Source organism: Thalassophryne amazonica, chromosome 11 (genome assembly GCF_902500255.1).
Source record: "Thalassophryne amazonica chromosome 11, fThaAma1.1, whole genome shotgun sequence".
Classification (NCBI taxonomy): Eukaryota; Metazoa; Chordata; class Actinopteri; order Batrachoidiformes; family Batrachoididae; genus Thalassophryne; species Thalassophryne amazonica.
This window is the reverse complement of record NC_047113.1, coordinates 38,930,045-38,954,585: the sequence shown is the minus strand read 5'-3', so window position 1 is coordinate 38,954,585 and position 24,541 is coordinate 38,930,045. Positions and strand designations below refer to the sequence as shown.

General features: G+C 41.6%; 1 protein-coding gene across 1 annotated transcript; it reads left to right on the top strand.

Annotated features, from left to right (window-relative positions):
* The first annotated feature begins 170 nt into the window (after positions 1-170).
* Positions 171-22,275, top strand: gabra6a (gamma-aminobutyric acid type A receptor subunit alpha6a). Its single transcript, XM_034181248.1, is given in 11 exon segments — positions 171-385; positions 490-596; positions 718-785; positions 2,452-2,672; positions 2,759-2,841; positions 2,922-3,065; positions 10,425-10,577; positions 10,670-10,729; positions 10,732-10,919; positions 18,860-19,107; positions 22,091-22,275. Coding segments are annotated over 11 exon segments (1,341 nt in total). The 5' UTR covers positions 171-338; the 3' UTR covers positions 22,113-22,275.
* Positions 22,276-24,541: the final 2,266 nt, after the last annotated feature.

The window sequence follows — 24,541 nt, the reverse complement described above, 5'->3', positions numbered from 1 at the left end:
TGTCTCATTTTGTGCATTAAAAAAGTAATAAAAACTTGATAAAATCCAACACTGATTTATTATTACATTATATTTATGCCGATGCATCAGTTAAACATCCTACTTTGTTTCTTCTACGCCTGAAGCCAGTTGAATCCACTGTTTGTCTAAAAATAGAGTGGCTTTTCTAATTTGTTAATTAGATTACCACACTGATTCCTGCCTCTTGTCTTCAATGCACATCAGCAGCCGGTTTAACCACACTCTTAAAGACTGCTTTTACTCCTTTCACATATCTAACATATGAAGTATAAGTTGCTCCAATAGGTGAGGGGGGAAACCTGGTAATTCTGCAGAGAATGGACATCCTGACAACAGGTTTACTTACATTAGTTTGGTGGATAAAGTAAGTCTTCTCTTTATTCTTAAATAATTAAATTGAATGCATTGAGCCTTTTTTTTTTTTTTTTTTGCTTTTTTCCCTCCTCACTCTCTCTCTTATTATCAAAGTCTCAGTAATGTGCATGCAAATGAAAGGATCTACTCTGACAACATCACGAGAATTCTGGATCGACTTTTGGATGGTTATGACAACAGACTGCGGCCTGGATCTGGAGGTATATCTTAAAATGGTTAATCTCAAACCTTTGTGTCGCTCCTCCAAAGCCATCGCTGTTGTGACTATATTTCAAAAAAGATATTGTGTGTGAGTTGCACGATTGTGAATTCTTGCCACAGGGGGTGTTACGGAGGTGAAAACAGACATCTTTGTCACCAGTTTTGGGCCTGTTTCAGATGTTGAAATGGTAAGTTTTTATTTCTAGCTCTTATATACGTGCTGACTGTGGGAGATACGAATGCTTCAGAGAATGTCTGCATTTGGGGCAATCTGCCATAAGACCATCTAATGAGCTGTAATCTGTTTGACCAGCCCTATAACTCCATTATTGATGACCTCTAAATCAATATGACAACATGTCAGACAGAAGGAATGGCTGATTGGATTGATTAATTGTTGTCTGGGATGAGTGACATTCATCACTGCCTCATCATCTTTTCTCACCTTTGACTGTTTGCATAATGTCATTGTTTTTTTCTCTCTCTTCTCAGGTTGGTAAATGATGTCTCTATAAACTGAATTCAAAGGGGTCATATTATACACCTTTTCTTCAAACTATAAAACTCTGTGTAGAATCATGCACAAAGGAAGAAATGCTGTGTTTATATGTAATTGTCCATTACAAATCTCATACATTAGTAACTGTCTGTGCATGGAAGATACTGTTTTCCAGCCCCATCTTTAACCATGAACAGATGTAGACACGCCCTTACATAATTGTTTACATCTAAAACCTCTCAAGCCGTGTTTGCATAAGGTGTCATTTAAAACTGTGAACAAAAAATGAGAAATGGAAACACATGAATTTAAAAAAACAAACCCTCCCAAATATTGCATAAATGTTTATACGCTGGCATGGGGTGTTTTTATTCCAGACGATTTGACAAAGTAAAACATTGCAAAGTGGAGATGCAGCATTTAGGTCACATCCCATGATATGAAATCACATGACATACCTTCAAACATGTTGTGGTATGCTTGGACAGATCAAGAGATGGAGCTGTTTTTAAAAGTACTTGTTAAAAAAAAGATGTTAGCCATATTAGACGTAAAACAACAAAGGAATGCCAGGAATACCGATTTCATTTTGTGTATGGCTGCAACAGAATCCTGACTCCTGTCTGTCATGCTAAAGACAGACTGTTTTGTCACACAGCAGAAAACAATACGTAAGTGAGAAAGAAAAGAAGCACAATGTGACACTGAGAGAGTCAATGTAGAGGTGGAGAAAAGGAATAATGTTTCATTTGGGGTCTTGATTTTGGAACTGCAACCAAGAGAAAAGGTTCTGTAAAAAAATATAATGGTTGCAGTCAACTCACAATACATGGCTTCAACTATTTATTGCACTCACAAGCAATAAAAAAGATAAATAATAAATAATATTAACAACAATTATTTACCAAGTAGGTTGTGAATGGTAAAATATACATACTTTGTAGGTGTGTGTGTGTGTGTGATAATAAAAATGAAGCTCTGTGACACCAGTTTTTGTAAAAAAAAACAAACAAAAAAAAGATGATGCAAATTAACTGGTTGAGCTAATAGGATTAATAACTGGAATAGGTTTGACTGTGTTGAATGCTTGGTCTCCAAAGTAAAGGTCAAACAAGGTCAGTGTCCATTGGATTCTATGACATATTTTACCCCGTAACATGAAACTACGCATGACAGATGGTGCACACTATTCCCTTTTAAAAACCCTATTCACTCAACCAATAATTTGCATTGCCATAGAATTATGAGACTTCATGGATGCGTAATGTGCAAGGTTGATTAAAAACAGATGGTACAAATCATGATCCCTTTAAGGTTGTTTCAGTCCAGTAATGGGGTATGTATGTTCACCTCAGGACTACACCATGGACATGTTCTTCCGTCAGATGTGGGTGGATGAACGGCTGAAATTTGAGGGCCCAATTGAAATCCTTCGTCTGAACAATCGCATGGTGGACAAGATCTGGACACCAGACACATTCTTCAGAAATTCTAAGAAGTCCATTTCACATAACATGACCACACCCAACAAGCTGTTTCGCATCATGCAAAACGGGACCATCCTCTACACCATGAGGTAATCAGGGATACTACAAGTTTGCTGATGTCCTTCATGGACATGTTAGAGTGGATAACTGAGAATGATTTCTGTATCTGTTATAGACTGACAATCAGTGCAGACTGTCCCATGAGCCTGATGGACTTCCCCATGGACGGCCATTCCTGTCCTCTCCGGTTTGGAAGCTGTGAGTACTGCAAAAGTGTTCATGAACACACGCAACACACTGCCGTCGGAGCATGCTTTGAGATGTCTTTGCTATCTTAGTCGCCTACACCAGCAGTGAAATTGTGTTCACCTGGAGAAAGGGGCCAATGATGTCTGTCGAGTGTCCCAAAGAGTCCATGAGCCTCTTGCAATATGACCTGGTGGGACAGACTGTGTCCAGTGAGACTTTCAAATCAAACACAGGTAACACTCACCCATTGCCATTTTTGTTGCCCTAATTTCAAAATTGGCCTGATTTTGAGCAAACATTGTTGGAAAAATTTGTATTACCTACTATTTTATATCTGCTTCCATATGAATGAAATGTGAATTCCAGATTATTGCATATTGTACCCCACTGTCCACTTTCACCGACTTTTACACAAAAGTACCCCCGATCATTCCCATTTTGTGGATCATGATTTAACCTAGCATTGCAAATATAAATTACTTACAGTGTTCTACAACACCACTTTTACCACAGGGCTGTTCTTAGGGCTCACTTGGGTACACAATATTTTATGGCACCAAAACATTGACAATCGAGTATATATATATATATAAAAAATACAATGGGAAACCAACCCAGTGGTGGGCATAGCTAACTGAAAAGTCAGCTTCAATAACAAATTAAACCATGAAATGAAAAGTTAACTTTTACAACATTAAACCGATAAACCACTAAAATATTTAGCGGAACCGCTAACTTTTAGTATTGACTCTGTACACCGTCGGCTACTGATAAGCCAGTTTTGAGTTTAAGGGGCTGCGGGGTAAATTCAAAGGCGATCACAGACAGAAAACAAATACACAAAAATAAATAAAACCCCAAACACTGTCATCACTTTTATAAAAAACAGTAAATCGCAGTATTACCCTTACCAAAAAGTAGTACATGCAAGTATGTTTCAAGTATACTTCCAGTTTACTTTTTATATACTTATCAGTACTATTTTTTGGTAAGGGTAGAAATCACAGTTTATCTCTCTCTATACATTTATAAGCCATTAATGGACCTATGGCTCACCCGTATTGCGTTCACAACCACAAAACAAATGCACGAAAAATAAATAAGTAAATAAAAATACTGACTTTTGAGATGCTTACATACCGTTTTTGTGTTTTTTGTCCACTGTGTAACTTCTTGTGTTAGCTAGCTGTCTGCATTCATTAACAGGAACTAGCATGTATGATTTTAGGGTTTTACAAACATTTTTGACTGTTAAATTTACTCAATTTACCAGCAAATAAATAAATAAATAAAATAAATAAAATGTTAGCAGACTAAAAGTTAGTGGAACTAAATTTAGTGGAAGCTAATTGGACAGCGCAGTCTCATTTGAGGGTGGGTGCTAAAGGGGTAAAATATGATGCATATGATGTAATTTCTCTACTTCCGGGGACAAAAACATGTATTTATCTGAGTTTTTTGGGCAAATTACGCGCAAACAAAGTGAAAATACAAAGAAAAAGTGATGATGCAGAGTGGACATGTGTTGTGATTTGTTTATGACCCAGAGCACAAAAATGTCGAGGCGGTTTTTGCAGGCGAGAGACTGCAGCTACTCTGGTTAGCTGTGTAGGCTAACACTTACAGACATGACATCTCCCATTTGCCTTATCTACCCTTCTCCACCGGGAACCGAAAAAAAAACAACTTTTTGCAACTGCTTCCGTGATTGCAGCCAAAAACAAAACAGTCTGTTACGGGGTCTAGCTTAGTTGACAGACTCTTATTATGATAGGCACTGACCCCGGACGTTACGACATTGTACGCTGGAACAACATACACAGACTGGTTATGCTACTTACCTGAGTGTGCGTCTTTCTTTATAATTTATAGCAAGCGCCAGAACATGGTGTCAGAAGTTAGTTAGTGAATTCACAGCTTCGTAACCTACGTTATTCGCCACGTCACAGGAAGCAAATGTTTATGGTGGGCCAGCAGAACCCTCACAACAACAGCAACACGTTGCTGAGCCAGGCATAGCCGCCAACTTTCCAGGCATGGCCGTCAATATTCCCCCGCCATCACCGATGTGCTTTACTGGTGACTGGATGTGCAAATTGGGAAACATTCCGGGCAGAGTTTGAGATTTATTCGCTTGTCACGGGGCTATCTGGCAGACCGAAGAATTGTGCAAGCAGCTATGCTACGGACTGTGATGGGAAGTGAGTGCAGACACATTTACCGTCAACTTAAAGCTTACCGCTGCTCAGCAGGATGATCCTGTATCCATACTGAATGCTCTGGAAGGGTACTTCAAACCCGCTAAGAACGTAATTTATGAGAGATACATGTTTGGGCGTTGCAAGCAGGAAGATGGGGAAAGTATAGGACACTTTTATTACCAGGCTGAGAGAGAAAGCTGCAACATGCGAATACGGGCAGTTGAAGGATGCAATGATTCGCGATAAAATTGTACTGGGCATTTCGGATGAAGGCCACGCGGTTGCAGACTGCTTAGGGAAAAGGACTAACACTTGTCAGTGCTATCGAAATGTGCCGCGCAGCAGAGCAGACAGACATTCGAATGAAAATGATAGTGTCCACTGACTCCATGCCGCACGCGGACGCTGTCCACGCAGTTGCCAAGCAACGGTTCAGGCCGAACAAATCGAAACCGAGTGATTCTCCCCCTCCAGTCGCAGAGACAGAAATGTGCAAATACTGCGGCTACACACACCGAAAGGGCAGGCAGCATTGTGCAGCATTTGGGAAGGTATGTAAATCATGTGGCACACAAAATCACTTTGCAAAGTTGTGCATGAAGAGTAAAAGAAATGACAAGAAGCTGCACTGTGTAGAGGAGTTATATGATTCAGAGGCAAACAATGAGGGCATATACATATACATGCATGAGTCAATTGGAGCAATGCAGGCAAAAGGGAAAAAATGGTTTGTTACACTGCAAATAAATCAGAAGTCGCAGCAGTGCCAGCTTGATTCAGGGGCCACTTGTGATGTAATGAGCTACAAAGACAAAATGAAGCTGGCACCTAATACAGCACTGAAGCCCAGTAATACTAGACTAAAGCTGTATTCTGGAGACATGTTAACATCCATGGGCATCTTTGAAACTGAGAGTGTGATCAAAGGCGAGACTCATCAATTGGCATTCCAAGTTGTCAAGACAAGTCAAAAGCCCTTGGTGTCAGGCTCCACTTGCGAGCGCCTCGGACTCATCAAGTTCATGATCCCTGCAGATGTGCACACAGTGGAGCACACCAACTCCAAGGCTCTTACCAATGAACAATTGATCCAACAATATGGGGATGTGTTGAACTCACTGGTAGAATCTGTGCCTGGGGTAGTTCATTTTGAGTTGGACCCAACCGTCGCCCCTGTTCAATGTGCGCCCCGCAATGTCCCCATAGCAATGAAAGCGGACGTGAAAGCCTTGCTGGACCAATACCAAGCAGATGGACACATGGCAGATGTCAGTGAACTGACTGATTGGATCAGTAATATGGTCATAGTGAAAAAGCCAGGCAAATTGAGGATGTGCTTGGACCCGAAATTCTTGAATAAAGCCCTGAAATGCTCACACTACATCAGGGGTGGGTAACGAGGGCCGAGACAGTGCAGGTTTTCCTTGCCACCAGTCCCCTCAGCAGGTGGGTTGCTGATGAGCTTCTCCCCTGAATATAAACACCTGATTGTCAATGAAATCACCTGCTGAGGTGGTTGGTTGTAAGGAAAACCTGCAGTGTCTCGGCCCTTCATGGCACATGATTGCCCACCCCTGCACTACATCATGCCTACGCTTGAGGATGTCTTATACAAGTTGCCAAAGGCCAGGCTTTTCAGCTTAGTGGATGCCAAGCATGCGTTCCTGCAGTGTAAGCTGGATGACGAAGAGCCAAATGACCACATTCTGGACCCCCTGGGGCAGGAAGCGCTGGCTGAAGCTAACTTTTGGGGTCTCGGTGGCCCCAGAGGTCTACCAGCGCAATCAACATGAGCTTCTAGCAGGGCTGAAAGGGGATGAACCCATTGCTGATGACATTTTAGTCGTGGGTTGTGGAGACACAGACAAGGAAGCAGAGAGAGACCATGATGCGAACCTGCGGGCAGTGATGGAGCGCTGCAGGGAGATGAAACTCCGACTAAGCCTGACAAAACTGCAGTTCAAGTTGACAGAAGTCCCTTCCATGGTCACATTCTGTCAGCCACTGGGTTAAAGCCTGACCCTGAAAAAGTGAAGGCCATTGTGGACATGCCCAACCCAGAGGACGCGAAAGGTGTGCAACGTCTCATAGGTTTTGCCAACTACCTGCGAAGTTCATGCCACACCTGTGGCCGTCTGCGAACCACTCGGTGCTTGCTGGACAAAGACACCCCATGGCACTGGCTCCCCAAGCATGATGCGCAGTGTCCGAGCTAAAGTCCCTAGCCTCATCCATGCCGGTGTTACGCTACTATGACGTCACGCGGCCTGTCACGGTGCAGAGCGACTCCAGCCAGAGGGACTATTGCTGCTCCTGCAGGACGGCCCAGCCCAATTCCACTTTGCAACATCCATGCGCACTTACCACCTACAGAGAGACATTATGCCCAAGATTGAAAAAGAGTTCGTCTCAGCATTGCGCTTTGCATTGTCAGAGGTTCCACCCATACCTGTATGGGCATGATCTCATACACAGTTGAGACTGGTGCACTCAGAAGAGGCTGCTGAATATGGATATCAGAGGCTTGTGGTCAAGAGCCTCCAGAGCAATGCGTTTGACATTGCAAAACCTACACACTGAGAATGTCTACAAAACACCGGGGTGGAGATGTTCATCAGTGGCACACACTCAGCAGGGCAAGGCCAAGTGCTCAGGCCTCGGCACGGTTCTACACACGTCAGAACATCTGTTCACTGCAGTGAGAACAGGACGATGCACAGCACATTAACGAGGCAGAGTACTTGAATGTGAGCGATCAGTGACTTGAACAGATTAGGCGACACACTGATAGGGAAGAATGCTTGCAGTCTGGTCAAGTCCAATGTGCTTGCAGGTTGGCCAGAGGCAAAAGAATCACACCACACTGCATTCGTGAATACTGGCCTTTTCGGCGATGAGATCATCGTGCAGAACGGCATCCCTTTTCCGGGGCCAAAAGGTCATCATACCAAAGTCCATGCGTCCAGAGACTGCTTACCGCATACACTCCAGCCATATTGGAGGTGATGCCTGCTACAGACAAGCTAAAGAGACACTTTACTGGCCCAATATGCAGGCAGAATATCAAGGACTATGTAGTGCACTGCTAAACCTGCAATGGATATGCTCACAAACAGCAGAAAGAATCCATGCTCTCACATGAGCTACCCGCACGGCCATGGCAAATCGTCAGCATGGACTTGTTTACCCATAGACAAAAGGATACCTGCTCATCGGCGACCATTTATTCAGATTTTTGGAGATGAGCTCCTTCCAAGACCTGTCGGCAGACACAGTCATCAGCGCTGCAAGTCCCAATTTGCTCATCATGGCCAGCCAGACAAGGTCATCACAGACAATGGCCCACAGTTTGGCTCCCTGTTCAAGCAATTTGCCCTCGAGTGGAGTTTGACCATGTGACCTCCTCACCAAGACACCCAAAATAAAATAGGAAGGCTTAGTCGGGCGGTTTAAAATAGCAAAAAACCTTCTTCGCAGAGCAGCACGAGATGGGGCAGACCCCTTGGAAAGCCATCTTGCACTGGAGAAACACACCTACAGAGAACATGGACAGCAGTCCCGCACAACGCCTCATGTCCAGGAGGCTCAAAACTCCATTCCTGTGACAAACAAACTTCTCGAGCCAAGTGTGACATTGGGCATCACAGAGAAGTTGCCCCATTGTCGTCAGATTGCAAAGCACTTATGACCGCACCACGAAAGACTTACCTGAGCTGGAGATTGGTGAGTCGATTAGAATGAAGCCCATGCCAAGCCGATGTGTCAGGTCCTACCTGGTGGATGTCGAAGGTACCCTATACCGGCGCAAATAGAGTGGACCTGAGAGTGGCAGAGCCCACCTCCTCAGCAGCCATAGACACTCATGAGCCCACACATACACATCAGCACCTGAAGTGCACACTCAGGGCCCCAAACGCCAGGGGTTGTGTCCAGCCCTGCCATACCGGATCCTGTTGCTTCCCCAGAACTCGGGCAGCAGCTTCCTTCCCACATCAGCACATACACTAGGGCCGGGAGATTGTCAAAACCACCTCAGAGACTGAATCTGTGAGCTGCATGCTCGAGCATTTGAAAAAAAAAAATTCAAAGGGGAGGGGGATGACAGATGAATGTAGCAATATGCAATATGTTTGTTGATATGTTTTCATCTTGTTTTTACAGATGACAGATTAATGTAGCAATATGCAATATATATATATATATATATATATATATATATATATATATATATATATATATATATATATATATATAAAATATGTTTGGATGTTTTGTTTGTTACAGTTTAGTTCCTCATATGTTAAAGGTTAAAAGTTAATGACTCGGCAAACAGGTTTGTTTATTCACTTAGACAGACCTCCACTATGCTCAGTGTTTCTTTATGCATTGAGATCTCTTGTTTTGTAAAGGAGGATGTTACGGGGTCTAGTTTAGTTGACAGACTCTTATTATGATAGGCACTGACCCCGGACGTTACGACATTGTACACTGGAACAACATACACAGACTGGCTATGCTACTTACCTGAGTGTGCGTCTTTCTTTATAATTTATAGCCAAGTGCTAGAACACAGTCCACCATTTTTCCCATGTGAAGTTATGCTGTGTATATATTGCAGAATGGGAATGACTGTCCCCATAAGTGGTCAAATACCGCAATATCACACAGGGTTCAAACGAGACTTCAACGTTAGCTGAAAAGCTAATAGTCTAACGAAAACGATAGCTCCGCTAATTAGCGGTTATCAGAACTGTGCTTACCACTGGACCAACCATAGTCAAAATGATAACACTTTTCCCCAGGAAAGTCACACCTGCACTCACATGTCCACTGCAATTTGAAAATGATCCTGAACAAATGAATAAATGCATGCTGCAGTAGTGTCCATTATTCCCCTGCAGTGCATCGATAGAAAAACAGACTTCTTTGAGCAGTCGATGCTTAAGTGGTCAGGCTTTAATAAAGAAGTATAGGGTTTAAAGATCAGCGGATGACAAGAAGACATGAGGGAGGTCCAGCGTGCAGAGAAGAGAAGAGGAGCACTGTCCTGCTGTGGCGCAAGCAGCTTCCTATCAGAGAGAACAAAATCAGGCAAGAAGAAGGGACGAAGGTGTTACAACATATACAAGCATGCATTTCATCTGTGAATGTCTGCACATGATAGTTTCCTCTCTTTTACCCCATTTTCAAATACCTGCTGTGCTCCCTCCCCTCCCTTTCTGAGCCGGTCTCTTCTCCTTGCTCCTTCCTTTTCCTCTCACATGCTGCCTTGCAGCGAGTGGCCAAGCCATTCCTGAGAGCAGCTCTATACTGTAACTATACATCTCCCCACAGCAGCCATCCTGTTTTCAAGGTCACACATCGAGGTCACGCATACTGGTTATCTTGCAGGTCGTTACTCGGTGCAGGTCGTTCATTTCCACCTCCAGAGGAAGCTCGGCTATTACCTCATACAGACCTACATTCCCCTCATCATGGTTGTTGTGCTGTCGCAAGTGTCCTTCTGGATCAATAAGGAATCGGTTCCTGCACGCACCGTTGCTGGTATGCACCCAGTGAAACCGATGAGTTAAACATGAAACCATGTGTGCATTTGTCATGTTCTCTATCCCAGTCTGTGCTTTTTTAACCACCAGGTGCCACCACGGTCCTCACCATGACAACCTTAAGCATCAGCGCCCGTCAGTCACTGCCTAAGTGGCCTATGCCACGGCCATGGATTGGTTCATCGCCGTGTGTTTCGCCTTCGTGGCGTCAGCGCTGGTTGAGTTTGCGGCGGTGAACTACTTTGCCACCCTGCAGGCTCATCGTCTAAAGAAACAGAAAGCCAGACAGGACAGACTGGAGGTGCTGGCTTCCGGCAGCGACGATGACGACACGATCTCTGTGAGCAGCTAACTTTTCTAAACTTTCTGTCTTCTGTGTGCACGTAACCTTCAGCAGTTGCACGTCCTCTCCATTCAGTGTTCCAACTGTTCTTTATCAAATTTGAGTCTGAAATAGCTCTTATTGCCTCAGTATTTAGGACACTTGTAGACCTGTAATGGTTGATCACTGCCACTGATTGGTAGGTGCTGTGTGTGCCCTTTGTAATTTACAAAACATGACATTTGGATCATATATTGAATGAATTTAAAAATTAGAGGGGGACTCAGAGTGCATACGTCCACCAAATCAATCAATCAATTTTTTTTTTATATAGCGCCAAATCACAACAAACAGTTGCCCCAAGGCGCTTTATATGTAAGGCAAGGCCATACAATAATTATGTAAAACCCCAACGGTCAAAACGACCCACTGTGAGCAAGCACTTGGCTACAGTGGGAAGGAAAAACTCCCTTTTAACAGGAAGAAACCTCCAGCAGAACCAGGCTCAGGGAGGGGCAGTCTTCTGCTGGGACTGTTTGGGGCTGAGGGAGAGAACCAGGAAAAAGACATGCTGTGGAGGGGAGCAGAGATTGATCACTAATGATTAAAAGCAGAGTGGTGCATACAGAGCAAAAAGAGAAAGAAACAGTGCATCATGGGAACCCCCCAGCAGTCTACGTCTATAGCAGCATAACTAAGGGATGGTTCAGGGTCACCCGATCCAGCCCTAACTATAAGCTTTAGCAAAAAGGAAAGTTTAAACCTACTCTTAAAGTAGCAGAGGGGTGTCTGTCTCCCTGATCTGAATTGGGAGCTGGTTCCACAGGAGAGGAGCCTGAAAGCTGAAGGCTCTGCCTCCCATTCTACTCTTACAAACCCTAGGAACTACAAGTAAGCCTGCAGTCTGAGAGCGAAGCGCTCTATTGGGGTGATATGGTACTAGGAGGTCCCTAAGATAAGATGGGACCTGATTATTCAAAACCTATAAGTAAGAAGAAGAATTTAAATTCTATCTAGAATTAACAGGAAGCCAATGAAGAGAGGCCAATATGGGTGAGATATGCTCTCTCCTTCTAGTCCCCGTTAGTACTCTAGCTGCAGCATTTTGAATTAACTGAAGGCTTTTCAGGGAACTTTTAGGACAACCTGATAATAAGAATTACAATAGTCCAGCCTAGAGGAAATAAATGCATGAATTAGTTTTTCAGCATCACTCTGAGACAAGACCTTTCTGATTTTAGAGATATTGCATAAATGCAAAAAAGCAGTCCTACATATTTGTTTAATATGCGCTTTGAATGACATATCCTGATCAAAAATGACTCCAAGATTTCTCACAGTGTTACTAGAGGTCAGGGTAATGCCATCCAGAGTAAGGATCTGGTTAGACACCATGTTTCTAAGATTTGTGGGGCCAAGTACAATAACTTCAGTTTTATCTGAGTTTAAAAGCAGGAAATTAGAGGTCATCCATGTCTTTATGTCTGTAAGACAATCCTGCAGTTTAGCTAATTGGTGTGTGTCCTCTGGCTTCATGGATAGATAAAGCTGGGTATCATCTGCGTAACAATGAAAATTTAAGCAATACCGTCTAATAATACTGCCTAAGGGAAGCATGTATAAAGTGAATAAAATTGGTCCTAGCACAGAACCTTGTGGAACTCCATAATTAACTTAGTCTGTGAAGAAGATTCCCCATTTACATGAACAAATTGTAATCTATTAGACAAATATGATTCAAACCACCGCAGCGCAGTGCCTTTAATACCTATGGCATGCTCTAATCTCTGTAATAAAATTTTATGGTCAACAGTATCAAAAGCAGCACTGAGGTCTAACAGAACAAGCACAGAGATGAGTCCACTGTCCGAGGCCATAAGAAGATCATTTGTAACCTTCACTAATGCTGTTTCTGTACTATGATGAATTCTAAAACCTGACTGAACTCTTCAAATAGACCATTCCTCTGCAGATGATCAGTAGCTGTTTTACAACTACCCTTTCAAGAATTTTTGAGAGAAAAGGAAGGTTGGAGATTGGCCTATAATTAGCTAAGATAGCTGGGTCAAGTGATGGCTTTTTAAGTAATGGTTTAATTACTGCCACCTTAAAGCCTGTGATACATAGCCAACTAACAAAGATAGATTGATCATATTTAAGATCGAAGCATTAAATAATGGTAGGGCTTCCTTGAGCAGCCTGGTAGGAATGGGGTCTAATAAACATGTTGATGGTTTGGATGAAGTAACTAATGAAAATAACTCAGACAGAACAATCGGAGAGAAAGAGTCTAACCAAATACCGGCATCACTGAAAGCAGCCAAAGATAACGATACGTCTTTGGGATGGTTATGAGTAATTTTTTCTCTAATAGTTAAAATTTTGTTAGCAAAGAAAGTCATGAAGTCATTACTAGTTAAAGTTAATGGAATACTCAGCTCAATAGAGCTCGGACTCTTTGTCAGCTTGGCTACAGTGCTGAAAAGAAACCTGGGGTTGTTCTTATTTTCTTCAATTAGTGATGAGTAGAAAGATGTCCTAGCTTTACGGAGGGCTTTTTTTATAGAGCAACAGACTCTTTTTCCAGGCTAAGTGAAGATCTTCTAAATTAGTGAGACGCCATTTCCTCTCCAACTTACGGGTTATCTGCTTTAAGCTACGAGTTTGAGTTATACCACGGAGTCAGGCACTTCTGATTTAAAGCTCTCTTTTTCAGAGGAGCTACAGCATCCAAAGTTGTCTTCAATGGGGATGTAAAACTATTGACGAGATACTCTATCTCACTTACAGAGTTTAGGTAGCTACTCTGCACTGTGTTGGTATATGGCATTAGAGAACATAAAGAAGGAATCATATCCTTAAACCTAGTTACAGCGCTTTCTGAAAGACTTCTAGTGTAATGAAACTTATTCCCCACTGCTGGGTAGTCCATCAGAGTAAATGTAAATGTTATTAAGAAATGATCAGACAGAAGGGAGTTTTCAGGGAATACTGTTAAGTCTTCTATTTTCATACCATAAGTCAGAACAAGATCTAAGATATGATTAAAGTGGTGGGTGGACTCATTTACATTTTGAGCAAAGCCAGTAGAGTCTAATAATAGATTAAATGCAGTGTTGAGGCTGTCATTCTCAGGATCTGTGTGGATGTTAAAATCGCCCACTATAATTATCTTATCTGAGCTAAGCACTAAGTCAGACAAAAGGTCTGAAAATTCACAGAGAAACTCACAGTAACGACCAGGTGGACGATAGATAATAACAAATAAAACTGGTTTTTGGGACTTCCAATTTGGATGGACAAGACTAAGAGTCAAGCTTTCAAATGAATTAAAGCTCTGTCTGGGTTTTTGATTAATTAATAAGCTGGAATGGAAGATTGCTGCTAATCCTTCGCCTCGGCCCGTGCTACGAGCATTCTGACAGTGAGTGTGACTCGGGGGTGTTGACTCATTTAAACTAACATATTCATCCTGCTGTAACCAGGTTTCTGTAAGGCAGAATAAATCAATATGTTGATCAATTATTATATCATTTACCAACAGGGACTTAGAACAGAGAGATCTAATGTTTAATAGACCACATTTAACTGTTTTAGTCTGTGGTGCAGTTGAAGGTGCTATATTATAAAGCTGACAGTTCTCTCTTTCACCATATCTGGATCCATGTATCCACAAAGCTTCTCCATTTTGCTTTATTTTTATAAAAATCTTTTCTATACAGCTTTATGTATTAATAACTGTGTGTATATATATATGAGGTCTGTCAATAAAGTAACGGTCCTTTTTATTTTTTTCAAAAAACTATATGGATTTCATTCATATGTTTTTACGTCAGACATGCTTGAACCCTCGTGTGCATGCGTGAGTTTTTCCACGCCTGTTGGTTACGTCATTCGCCTGTGAGCACGCCTTGGGAAGGAGTGATCCCGCCCCCTCGTCGGATTTTCATTGTCTGGAAATGGTGGAATGAAAAGGACTTTTTTTCCATCAGAATTTTTTCAGAAGCTGTTAGAGACTGGCACCTGGAAACCATTCGAAAAATTTATCTGGCTTTCGGTGAAAATTTTATGGGCTTCACAGAGAATAAGGTCTGTTACTACAGCTTTAAGGACTGCTTTAAGGACGGTCGGTGCGCCGCGCTCCGAGCTGCGACAACGAGGCACAAACCACCGGACCATTTCTAAACGGATGGCTCTGTGGATACGAGACCGTCGTGTGCTCTTTCTCTGGTTATCACAAGAGCTGGACATCAGCCATTTTCCGGCAGATTTCACTTTTAACAAGAGATTTTGTCATGGAAAGCTGCGCGGAGGCTTCGCGCGTCACGACCGATTCGCTGATGAAGTGAGACAACGGAACACCTCCGTTTCGGAGTGTTAGAGGACAAGTTGGGACATGTCCAGCTCTCCACAATTTCTCTTATACTCACTCGACTGGTAAGCACTGAAAGCTGAGATAGATATGTCCTAACTTGTCCTCTGGCACTCCGAAACGGAGGTGTTCTTTGTCTCACTTCATCAGCGAATCGGTCGTGACAAAATCTCTTGTTAAAAGTGAAATCTGCCGGAAAATGGCTGATGTCCAGCTCTTGTGATAACCAGAGAAAGAGCACACGACAGTCTCGTATCCACAGAGCCATCCGTTTAGAAATGGTCCGGTGGTCTGTGCCTCGTCATCGCAGTTCGGAGCGGCGCGCCGACCATCCTTAAAGCAGTCCTTAAAGCTGTAGTAACAGTCCTTATTCTCTGTGAAGCCTGTAAAATTTTCACCGAAAGCCAGATAAATTTTTCGAATAGTTTCCAGGTGCCAGTCTCTAACAGCTTCTGAAAAAATTCTGATGGAAAAAAAGTCCTTTTCATTCCGCCATTTCCAGACAATGAAAATCCGACGACGGGGCGGGACCACTCCTTCCCAAGGCGTGCTCACAGGCGAATGACGTCACCGACAGGCGTGGAAAAACTCACGCATGCGCACGAGGGTTCAAGCATATCTGACATAAAAACATATGAATGAAATCCATATAGTTTTTGAAAGAATAAAAAGGACCGTTACTTTATTGACAGACCTCGTATATGTGATTCAATTTTCAAGGTCATACGTCAAAGGTCAAAGTCAGGAAAACTATTGGAAAATTGGAAAAATCCCTATCCTTTATCACTGAACGAATTTTCAAAAATTCATACACTCACTCATCTTCAACTGCTTAGTCCAATTAAGGGCCGCAGGGGGCTGGAGCCTATCCCAGCAGTGATAGAGTGCGAGGCAGGGTACACGCTGGACAGGATGCCAGTCTGTCGCAGGGCCACATATAGACAAACAAATACATTCACACCCGCACACACACACACACATACACACACACCTACGGACAGTTTAAAGTTTCCAATCCACTTAACCTGCGTGTCTTTGGATGTGGGAGGAAGCCGGAGTACCCAGAGAGAACCCTTGCAAACACAGGGAGAACACGCAAACTCCACACAGAAAGGCCACAGGTGGGAATTGAACCCATGACCTTCTCGCTGTGAGGCAACAGTGCTAACCACTAATCCACCGTGCTGCCATAACTCTGTTAAAAAAGATCAAATTTCTTTCATATTTGAGAGTGTTATGTAGGATAATATCCTTTATCAAATGACAAGGTTTAATCCGGGTCTGATCCGGATTGTGGATTTTGTGGACATTTAAATTTAACATTGAAAATCTAATTTAATGGACATTTTGCATTATATCTCAATCAAAAGTGCCTTAATCACTCATTTGTGACAACTGGCACTCTCAGTGAACAGACTAAGTTGGTTCCGCATCTGATCCGTATTGCGGATTTAACGGATATTTGAGTCTTTTTAACATTGAAAAGCCCTTTTTATCTATAATTTTTTTATTGTACTTTATCTTATGAAAAGCAACATCTAACAGGACTTGTTAGAATGGTTTCCAAATTGTGGAATTGGAAACCAGGGTTGGCGGAAGTTTGCACTCTTCGAGCGCGGCGCTCTAGTTTAGCTTATGAAAAGCCACTTCTTTCTTCTCGTGTGTGCGTTCCCAGGTCTGCTGGGGACTCCCCTACCATTCTGAGGGGGGAGCAGCACATTAGTGTTTTAGCTTTTCCTCGATCCGTGTAAGAGCTTTTGCAGTTTCTCTTAATTTGATTGTATCTTCTTCAAAGATATCCTCCGTTGTTACTTTCGGGCATTCTTGCCTATTGACTTGCTGGCATTCCTCTAGTATATGTTTTTGGGTTTCCTCCTCAGCATTGCAGAAGCTACAGGATACACTGGCATATTTATTCCTATAGTTGCATTTTACTGCCAGCATTCTTGTTCTTGCCATCATGATGCTATGTGCTTCCATCCTGTTTAGTTTGTCCAGGTAGGGTTTCCTTTTTCCTACTTCCAACGTTTTTACATTTTCAATGTAATGTTTTACCTTTGATTTGATCTCTCCTTGTTCTTTGATATTCTTCTTTAGCTGTTCGCCTATTTTCCTTTTTATATCTCCTTTGCTTGTTTGATCCGTTATCTGCAGTTTTTCCTTAATCCTGTTGACTTCCCTTTTCTATGGTTTACTATTGTTGTTGATTATTCTTTTCATTAGGTCTGATCCTACTGTATTTATCCTTTTTTGGAAGTTGATCGTGTTTTTTTGTATTATATGGCCTATATTGTATATTGTAACAGGACTTTAATGTTGAAATTTTTTTCCAAGGTAAAATTTTGTGGAATTGGAATCTACTGTTGGCAGAGGTTTACGAGCGCAGTGCTCTAGTTTACATTGTTTTTGTTCTTCCACAAAAAATACTAAACACAAAGTTCCAATGTGCTTGTATGTTAAAAAAAAAAGCTTTAACATCTCCTGATCTCGGGCAGCACGGTAGCTTAGTGGTTAGCACTGTTGCCTTACAGCAAGAAGGTCATGGGATTGCTTCCCACCTGGGCCTTTCTGTGTGGAGTTTGCATGTCCTTCCTATGTTTGCGTGGGTTACCTCAGCGTGCACCCACTTCTGAAGACAAGCAGAATAGGTGAACTGGTGACTCTAAACTGGCTGTAGGTGTGAGTGCAGGTATGAATGTGTTTGTCCGTCTCTACAGTATGTGGCCCTGTGACAGACTAGCATCATGTCCAGGGTGTATTCTGCCTTGCGCCCTATGACTGCTGGGATAGGCTCCAGCCCCCCCACCCCCGATCCTTAATTGGAGTAAGCAGGTATATGGAAAATGAATGAACTGCCTCATCGCACACTTTTATGCAATCTTGTGCCAAAATTAAATTATGTTCCAGACCACATTCAGCTTTTATTTTTATTTATTTATTTATTTTTACTAGTGTTGTGAAACTACTGCAAATAATTATATTACAGTAAATGGACTGCATTGATATAGTGCTTTTCCATCTGAATGAGAAACTCAATGTGCTTTACAATGATGCTTCACATTCACCCATACAAGGGTGCTGCCAAACAAGGCGCTCAACTGCACACCAGAAGCAGCTGAGGAATTAAGGACCTTGCCTAAGGGCTCTTAGTGATTTTCTGCTCTGGTGGGGTTTGAAGTGAGGATCTTCTGGTCTCAAGCCCACCGCTTAATCACTAGACCGTCACCTCCGTATATTATATTATATTATAATAAAATAACAAGCCTACTTGTTACTTTTCTTTTCTTATCGTAAAATTTAAATGAATAAAATTTGAATTTTAGCGGTAGAATATGAAAGCTATGTGTTGAAATATAGATATTCAGGAGGAAAAAGAAGAAAAAAGGGGGAAAAGGTACTTTCATCTCATGTAATATGAAAAAAAAAAATACAAATTGGCTGCCATTCCAAAATGGATGCCAGTCCATCACAGGTATAGGAAAAAAGCATATTAAAGCCACCCAAAATGTTGCTGGTGGAGTTAGATAACCTGTAACAATGATCTCACCTACCTCTTTCTTCTCCCTATCACATTGTCCCCTCCCAGCACTCAGACATCAGCCACCAGGAAGGTCTGAAGAGGAGGAACCACTCAATGTGTGACAGCGAGCCGGGCAATGTTCCGCCCCTGCTGATTTTCCTCCAGCAGGGTTCGGCTTTTCCCCAAATCCCACAACTAGCCGGCACCAGCCCCATTGACAAATACGCTCGTGTCCTCTTCCCTCTTAGTTTTGCACTCTTCAACCTGGTCTACTGGTACATCTACCTGGCTACGGACACAATGGAACAGTTCAGGTACTCTTCAGTCATGCTTTCATGTTATTTTAACTGGAAACCCTGCTGGTGTTCTCACCGCACAAATGTCAAGGTACTATAAACAAGCTCAGAAACTTTACTGCTTTTCAAGATAAACACAAGTTAACAGTTTCAGGTTTACAAAGTCAAATTTTTTTCAAGTCAGCTTCATGTGACATTCTCTGGTTTGTGCTGCAGTCACAGTAGCAGCACCGAAGTGATGCTTCAGGAACAGGCGATGTAGTTGAGGTGTAGTTACATTTGGTGGGTCATTAGTGCCGCCTGCATTGTTGTATCTACTTCACAACCTTCAAATAGTGGACACATTGACACAGAGTCTCATACAACCCGTCGCTGTGACATTATGTGACAAGCATGACAATTTTCCTCTCTTTCATTAAAAGCGTCTCTCTTGCAATTTACATCAAGATGATACAAACCAGCAGGGAAGGTTGGATCCTATACAGACTATTTGTGTAGCAAAGCTTAAAAAGATTGACCAACAGGGAACACACATATATAGCCAAACAAGCAAATTGTACACATTGCAAAATATGGCAAAAGGAGTCCTTTCTTTGCATATCTGCCTGCCAATAATCAAACAAACAAGCTCTTATGGGCTCTTAATACAAATTGAAGGAGTCACGACCCAAAATCGATAGGCAATGTTTTATGTCAGGAGCATATCAGGAGCATTTCAAAATAGTGACTTATTTTCTGAAATAATTTTTATTTACTGGTTTGAGTGTTTCAAAAAAGGAAACTGTGTATTAAACAGTTTGTCCATTTGCCATTTCAGCTGTTTCGAAACTTTAGTTGAAACAGCTATTGCAATTACAATTTTGGCATTTTAAAACAGTCACCGTTTTTAGTAGTTGGTTCGTTGACATTTTTGAGGGTTCCCAAACAACAAATCGCTTTGTGAAGCAAGTAATGGAGTGCTTCATAAAAGTGAAACATTTGGTTCATTTGCTGTTTCAAGTGTTTAGAAAGAATGAGCCCCATGACCCGTCCCGGATAAGCAGGTTGAAGATGAGTGAGTGAGTGTGAGAAACAATGAGTCATTGTTTGAAGCAATTGTTTCACTTACAGCACTTTGTGACATTGAATTATTGTTTTAAGAAACTGGCTCATTTCCTGTTTTGAGATTCTGAAAAAGTTAATTATTTGAAGTAATTGTAATTATTTACTGACTTGGGTGTTTCAGAAAGTTAATAGTTTGCAAAAGAGTTTCAGTTACTGATGAAAGTGTTTCACTGAATGTTTTGAGCTTCTCAAAACTTTAAACTTTAAATAATGTTCTGAAATCATTGTTTATTTACTAATTTGAGTGCTTCAAAAAAAGTGAACTGTTTGCAAAAGAGTTGGCCCAAACAATCGTTAGTTAAAGCAGCTGTTTCAGTTTCAATTGCGGCATTTTGAAACATTCAGTCCCTGTTTTTAGCAGGTCGTTCAGTGAACATTTTGAGAGTTCCCAAACAGCAAATTGCGTTGCGAAGCAAGTACTGGAGGGCTTCAGAAAAGTGAAAACAATTTGGTTAATTTGCTGTGTCAGGTGTTTTGAAACAATGAGTCATTGTTTGAAGCAGTTGTTTCACTTACAGTTTTGAGCATTTTGAACCAGTGAATCATTGTTTTTAAGTAGTTGGTTAATTTTGTGTTTGGAGCTTAATCTTTTTTTTTTTTTTTTTTTTTTTTTTTGGCGTGTTTCAGAAAGTGAATAGTTTGTGAAAGAGTTTCAGTTACTGATGAAATGTTTCACTGAATGTTTTGAAGTTCTCAAAACTTTAAATAATGCTCTGAAATAATTTTTATTTACTAATTTGAGCACTTCAGCATAGCAAATTATTTGTGAAAGAGTCGGTTCAGTTGTCATTTCAACTGTTTTGAAAAAAATAATCATTGTTTGAAACAGTTCATTCATTCATATTCAGCATTATTTCATTCATTTGTTCATTCAGCATTTCAAAACCGAATCACTTTTGTACAGCAATTGGCTGATTTGGTACAAAGTTTCAAAAAGCCTTATTTCTGTCATCACCATGTGTGGAAGATTTTGCAAGGAGTTTAAACTTTAAATTCAGCCCCTTTGTGGTTGCGTTTGAACTTTTTCTGTGTATTTTATGACTCCAAAAGCCTGTTGTTCTAATTAATCACACTTACAGTTGTTACTTCTGCCAAGGAGGTACATTTTCACCTGCGTGTGTCTGTGAGCTGTGAGCTGATAACTCAAAAAGTAATGAATGGATTTCAATGAAATTTGGTGAGCAGGTCGATAATGTGTCGGAAGTGATTCAGTTTTGGAGGTGATCTGAAATACTAGCAACATAGCAATATTTATCTCAAAACAGTTGTGAGAGAATGTTGATGAAATATGTTGAGCAGATGGATAATTTCCTACAAGATGAGGGATTTTATTTTGAATTCCATCCAGAACATATTATGAATCCAGGATCCAGATGCAATATGTGAAGCAATATGTGGCCTTGGTGGACCTAGGCACTCTCTAAGTGCCTTCTGGTAATTAATATTACCCACATGAAAACAGGCTTTGCTGTTTATTAGTGAACAGAAGACAAACAAAGCTGAATCTCCAAGAAAAAAGAAGCAAAGAGAGCTACAGTGCAGAAGATGTGGAGGGGGGGGGGGGGGGGGGATATCTGTTATGTAACACTAGGGAGTGAAAATCTGCTCATCATGCGTCTCGTGTTCCTGACAGGACATTTTTATGGCTGTTTTGTTTATTACATTCTGCAGAATAATGAGGGAGACAGGATGGAGAGGCTGAGAACAGCTGCATCACATCTATATTCCATTTACATATTTTCAGCATCACATTTGGAGAAGGAGCTGCAGGGAGGACAGCGAGTGCAGCAACAGTGTCGGCTGTGCACTTTGCTGGAGGATCAAAATGTGGAAAGAGAGAGGCTTCAGGCTTCTCTTCTCATATGTTTTTCTTTTTTTTCCTCCCCCCCCACTGCAGGGACACAAAACCGACCTCTTAAAAACAAGCCGACCTGGAAAGGGCACCGGAAAGACCTTGAGAGTTTCCGGTCAGACTCGCACATCGACTCATCAATCTGTTGAATGAGCTTCCACTCCCATCTGACAGAGGAAATGAATCACAAACTCATTTATTCTCCTGCAGCATATCTGTTCATTTTACAACCCCCCCCCCCCCCCAGGAAGCAGCCGGAGAGTACCAATGCACTGGCAAAATTTTCCTAATTTAAAATCGCTAATTTACAGCAAACGTAGTCTACTGTTATTCCACAGTGTGACTGTACAGTGTGTTTACTGTAACATACAATGCCTACTACTGTAAAAACTACTACACTACTGCCCCTCTGTTAAATTACAGTAAACAGCTGTCAATTTCATTTTCAATCTATATACCACCAAATCACAACAGTTGCCTCAAGGCGCCTCACACAAATAAGGTCTAACCTTACTAACCCCCAGAGCAGCAGTGGTAAGGAAAAACTCCCTCTGAGGAAGAAACCTCAAGCAGACCAGACTCAAAGGGGTGACCTTCTGCTTAGGCCATGCCACTGACGTAAATTACAGAACGATTCACAAAACGAATATACAGTAGAGGTGGGTGGATCGATCCTAATAGCAATACCAACGCTGGTATTGATATTGAACGATCCTTGTGTAAAAAGATCAATACTCAAGCTTTTTTTCTCTCCCACACGCGCTGACTGCTGCGCATACAGATTCATCAAAGTCTACTCTCTGTCTGTAAGAGCAGCACTGCTCTGTGTCACACAACACAGAGCAGTGCACCCTTGTGGTTTTTCAGCCCTCTACCTCAGGAGATTTTAAGTTGTGTTGAGTGATATTTAAAAAAAAAAATGTTGATTGTGATAATAAAGTATTTTGTTGTCACGTACAATGTTTGGCGAAATTCTATCCTAGGTCTTTTGGATCCCTTGCATCTATGAAGCTTAAATATGAAAAAGTATTGGTATCGGTATCAATATCGGTGATACTGGGCCTGTATTTACTTGGTATCGGATCAATACCAAAATTCCCTGTAACGCCCACCTCTAATATACAGGAAATGCTGTTGGTGCACAGGACAGGAGGGTCTCCAGCTGTGATTGCCACATTAATTTTGAAAATTTTTTAAATGAAATTTCACTGGGCTAACTTTATTATGGGTTTGGGATGATTTGGCTTTTCTAACAGATCTCCCGGTGTACAAAGAGAATGGGGCATGGCTGGCCTTGAACCAATGATATTGTGTTTGGGAGGGAATTGGACTAACTGCATATGCCATGCACGTAACTCTGATATAGCCTACTCAAGTCTAAACAGACATGATATTTTCAAAATTCTTCATATTAACACATTTTCACTGTATCTGTTAATTTGAAGAGTTTTGAAAATGTCATGTCTGTTTAGAATTGAGTAGGCCAGTAGGCTAAAACATTGAGCAATACCTTAATGCATCCCACAGTGCACGGTGGTTAGTGCGCACGGCGGTTGGTGGGCACAGGGAATTGCCTCAAATACCCAATATCCCTGGTTCAAGGCCAATCAGGCCTCATTCTCCTTGTACAGCAGGAATTGTGTTAGAAAAGCCAAATCAACATGTGGATCAACATGTGGATCTATGTTAGGGTTAAAAATAGTGACCGAAATTTATATTAGATAGAATTTAGATTCGAACTTTGTTAATCCCTTGGGAAGACTCCCTCAGGGAAACTGAGGTTCCAGCAGTATAGCAGCACACAAGGTAAGAAGCACACAGAGTATCAAAAGTGAAAGTAAAATACAATTCGCAAATATAAGTATAAATACACAAATACCAGAAATACTGCTCGCTGCTGGTTTACTGGCTGCTATTGTTCCTCTCCTTCCTGTCCTCTGTCTTCCTGTTGCATCATGAAAATGTAACAAATTTCATGATGGTATCACAATAAAATAAAATAAAACAACAAAAACAAACACACAAACGTGAGACTGGGCCAGGAATAACAATAAATTACAAACTCTATTTGCCAGACTAGTTTAATGTAATACCAGGGGATTTTTTTATTTTTTATTTTTTTAACAGTGTGGCCTCCATAGGCCTTGGCCGCTTTCGGCCTGCTACAACTTCTCCGGCAAACATGCACATGGCATACTCAGACATGCAAAACGCACAAATCAAAAAGAACTTGATATCATCTGTGATGGTGGTGATGCAACAGTGAACCAACGCTTTCAGAAGACTGCCCAGCAACCGTATCAAAGGCGAAGGAGAAAGGGGCCTTGCATCTTCAAAAATGTACCAAAACCTGGAAAAATGAGACCTGCTCTGCAGTTTCTCTTGCTTTTGGTTCTGCTGGGTCGTCTGAAAATCCACGTGGGTTGTCATGACATATTACGGCTGTCAGACATTGTGTTAACTGTCACCTTATCATAAAAACAAACAAATGAAGAC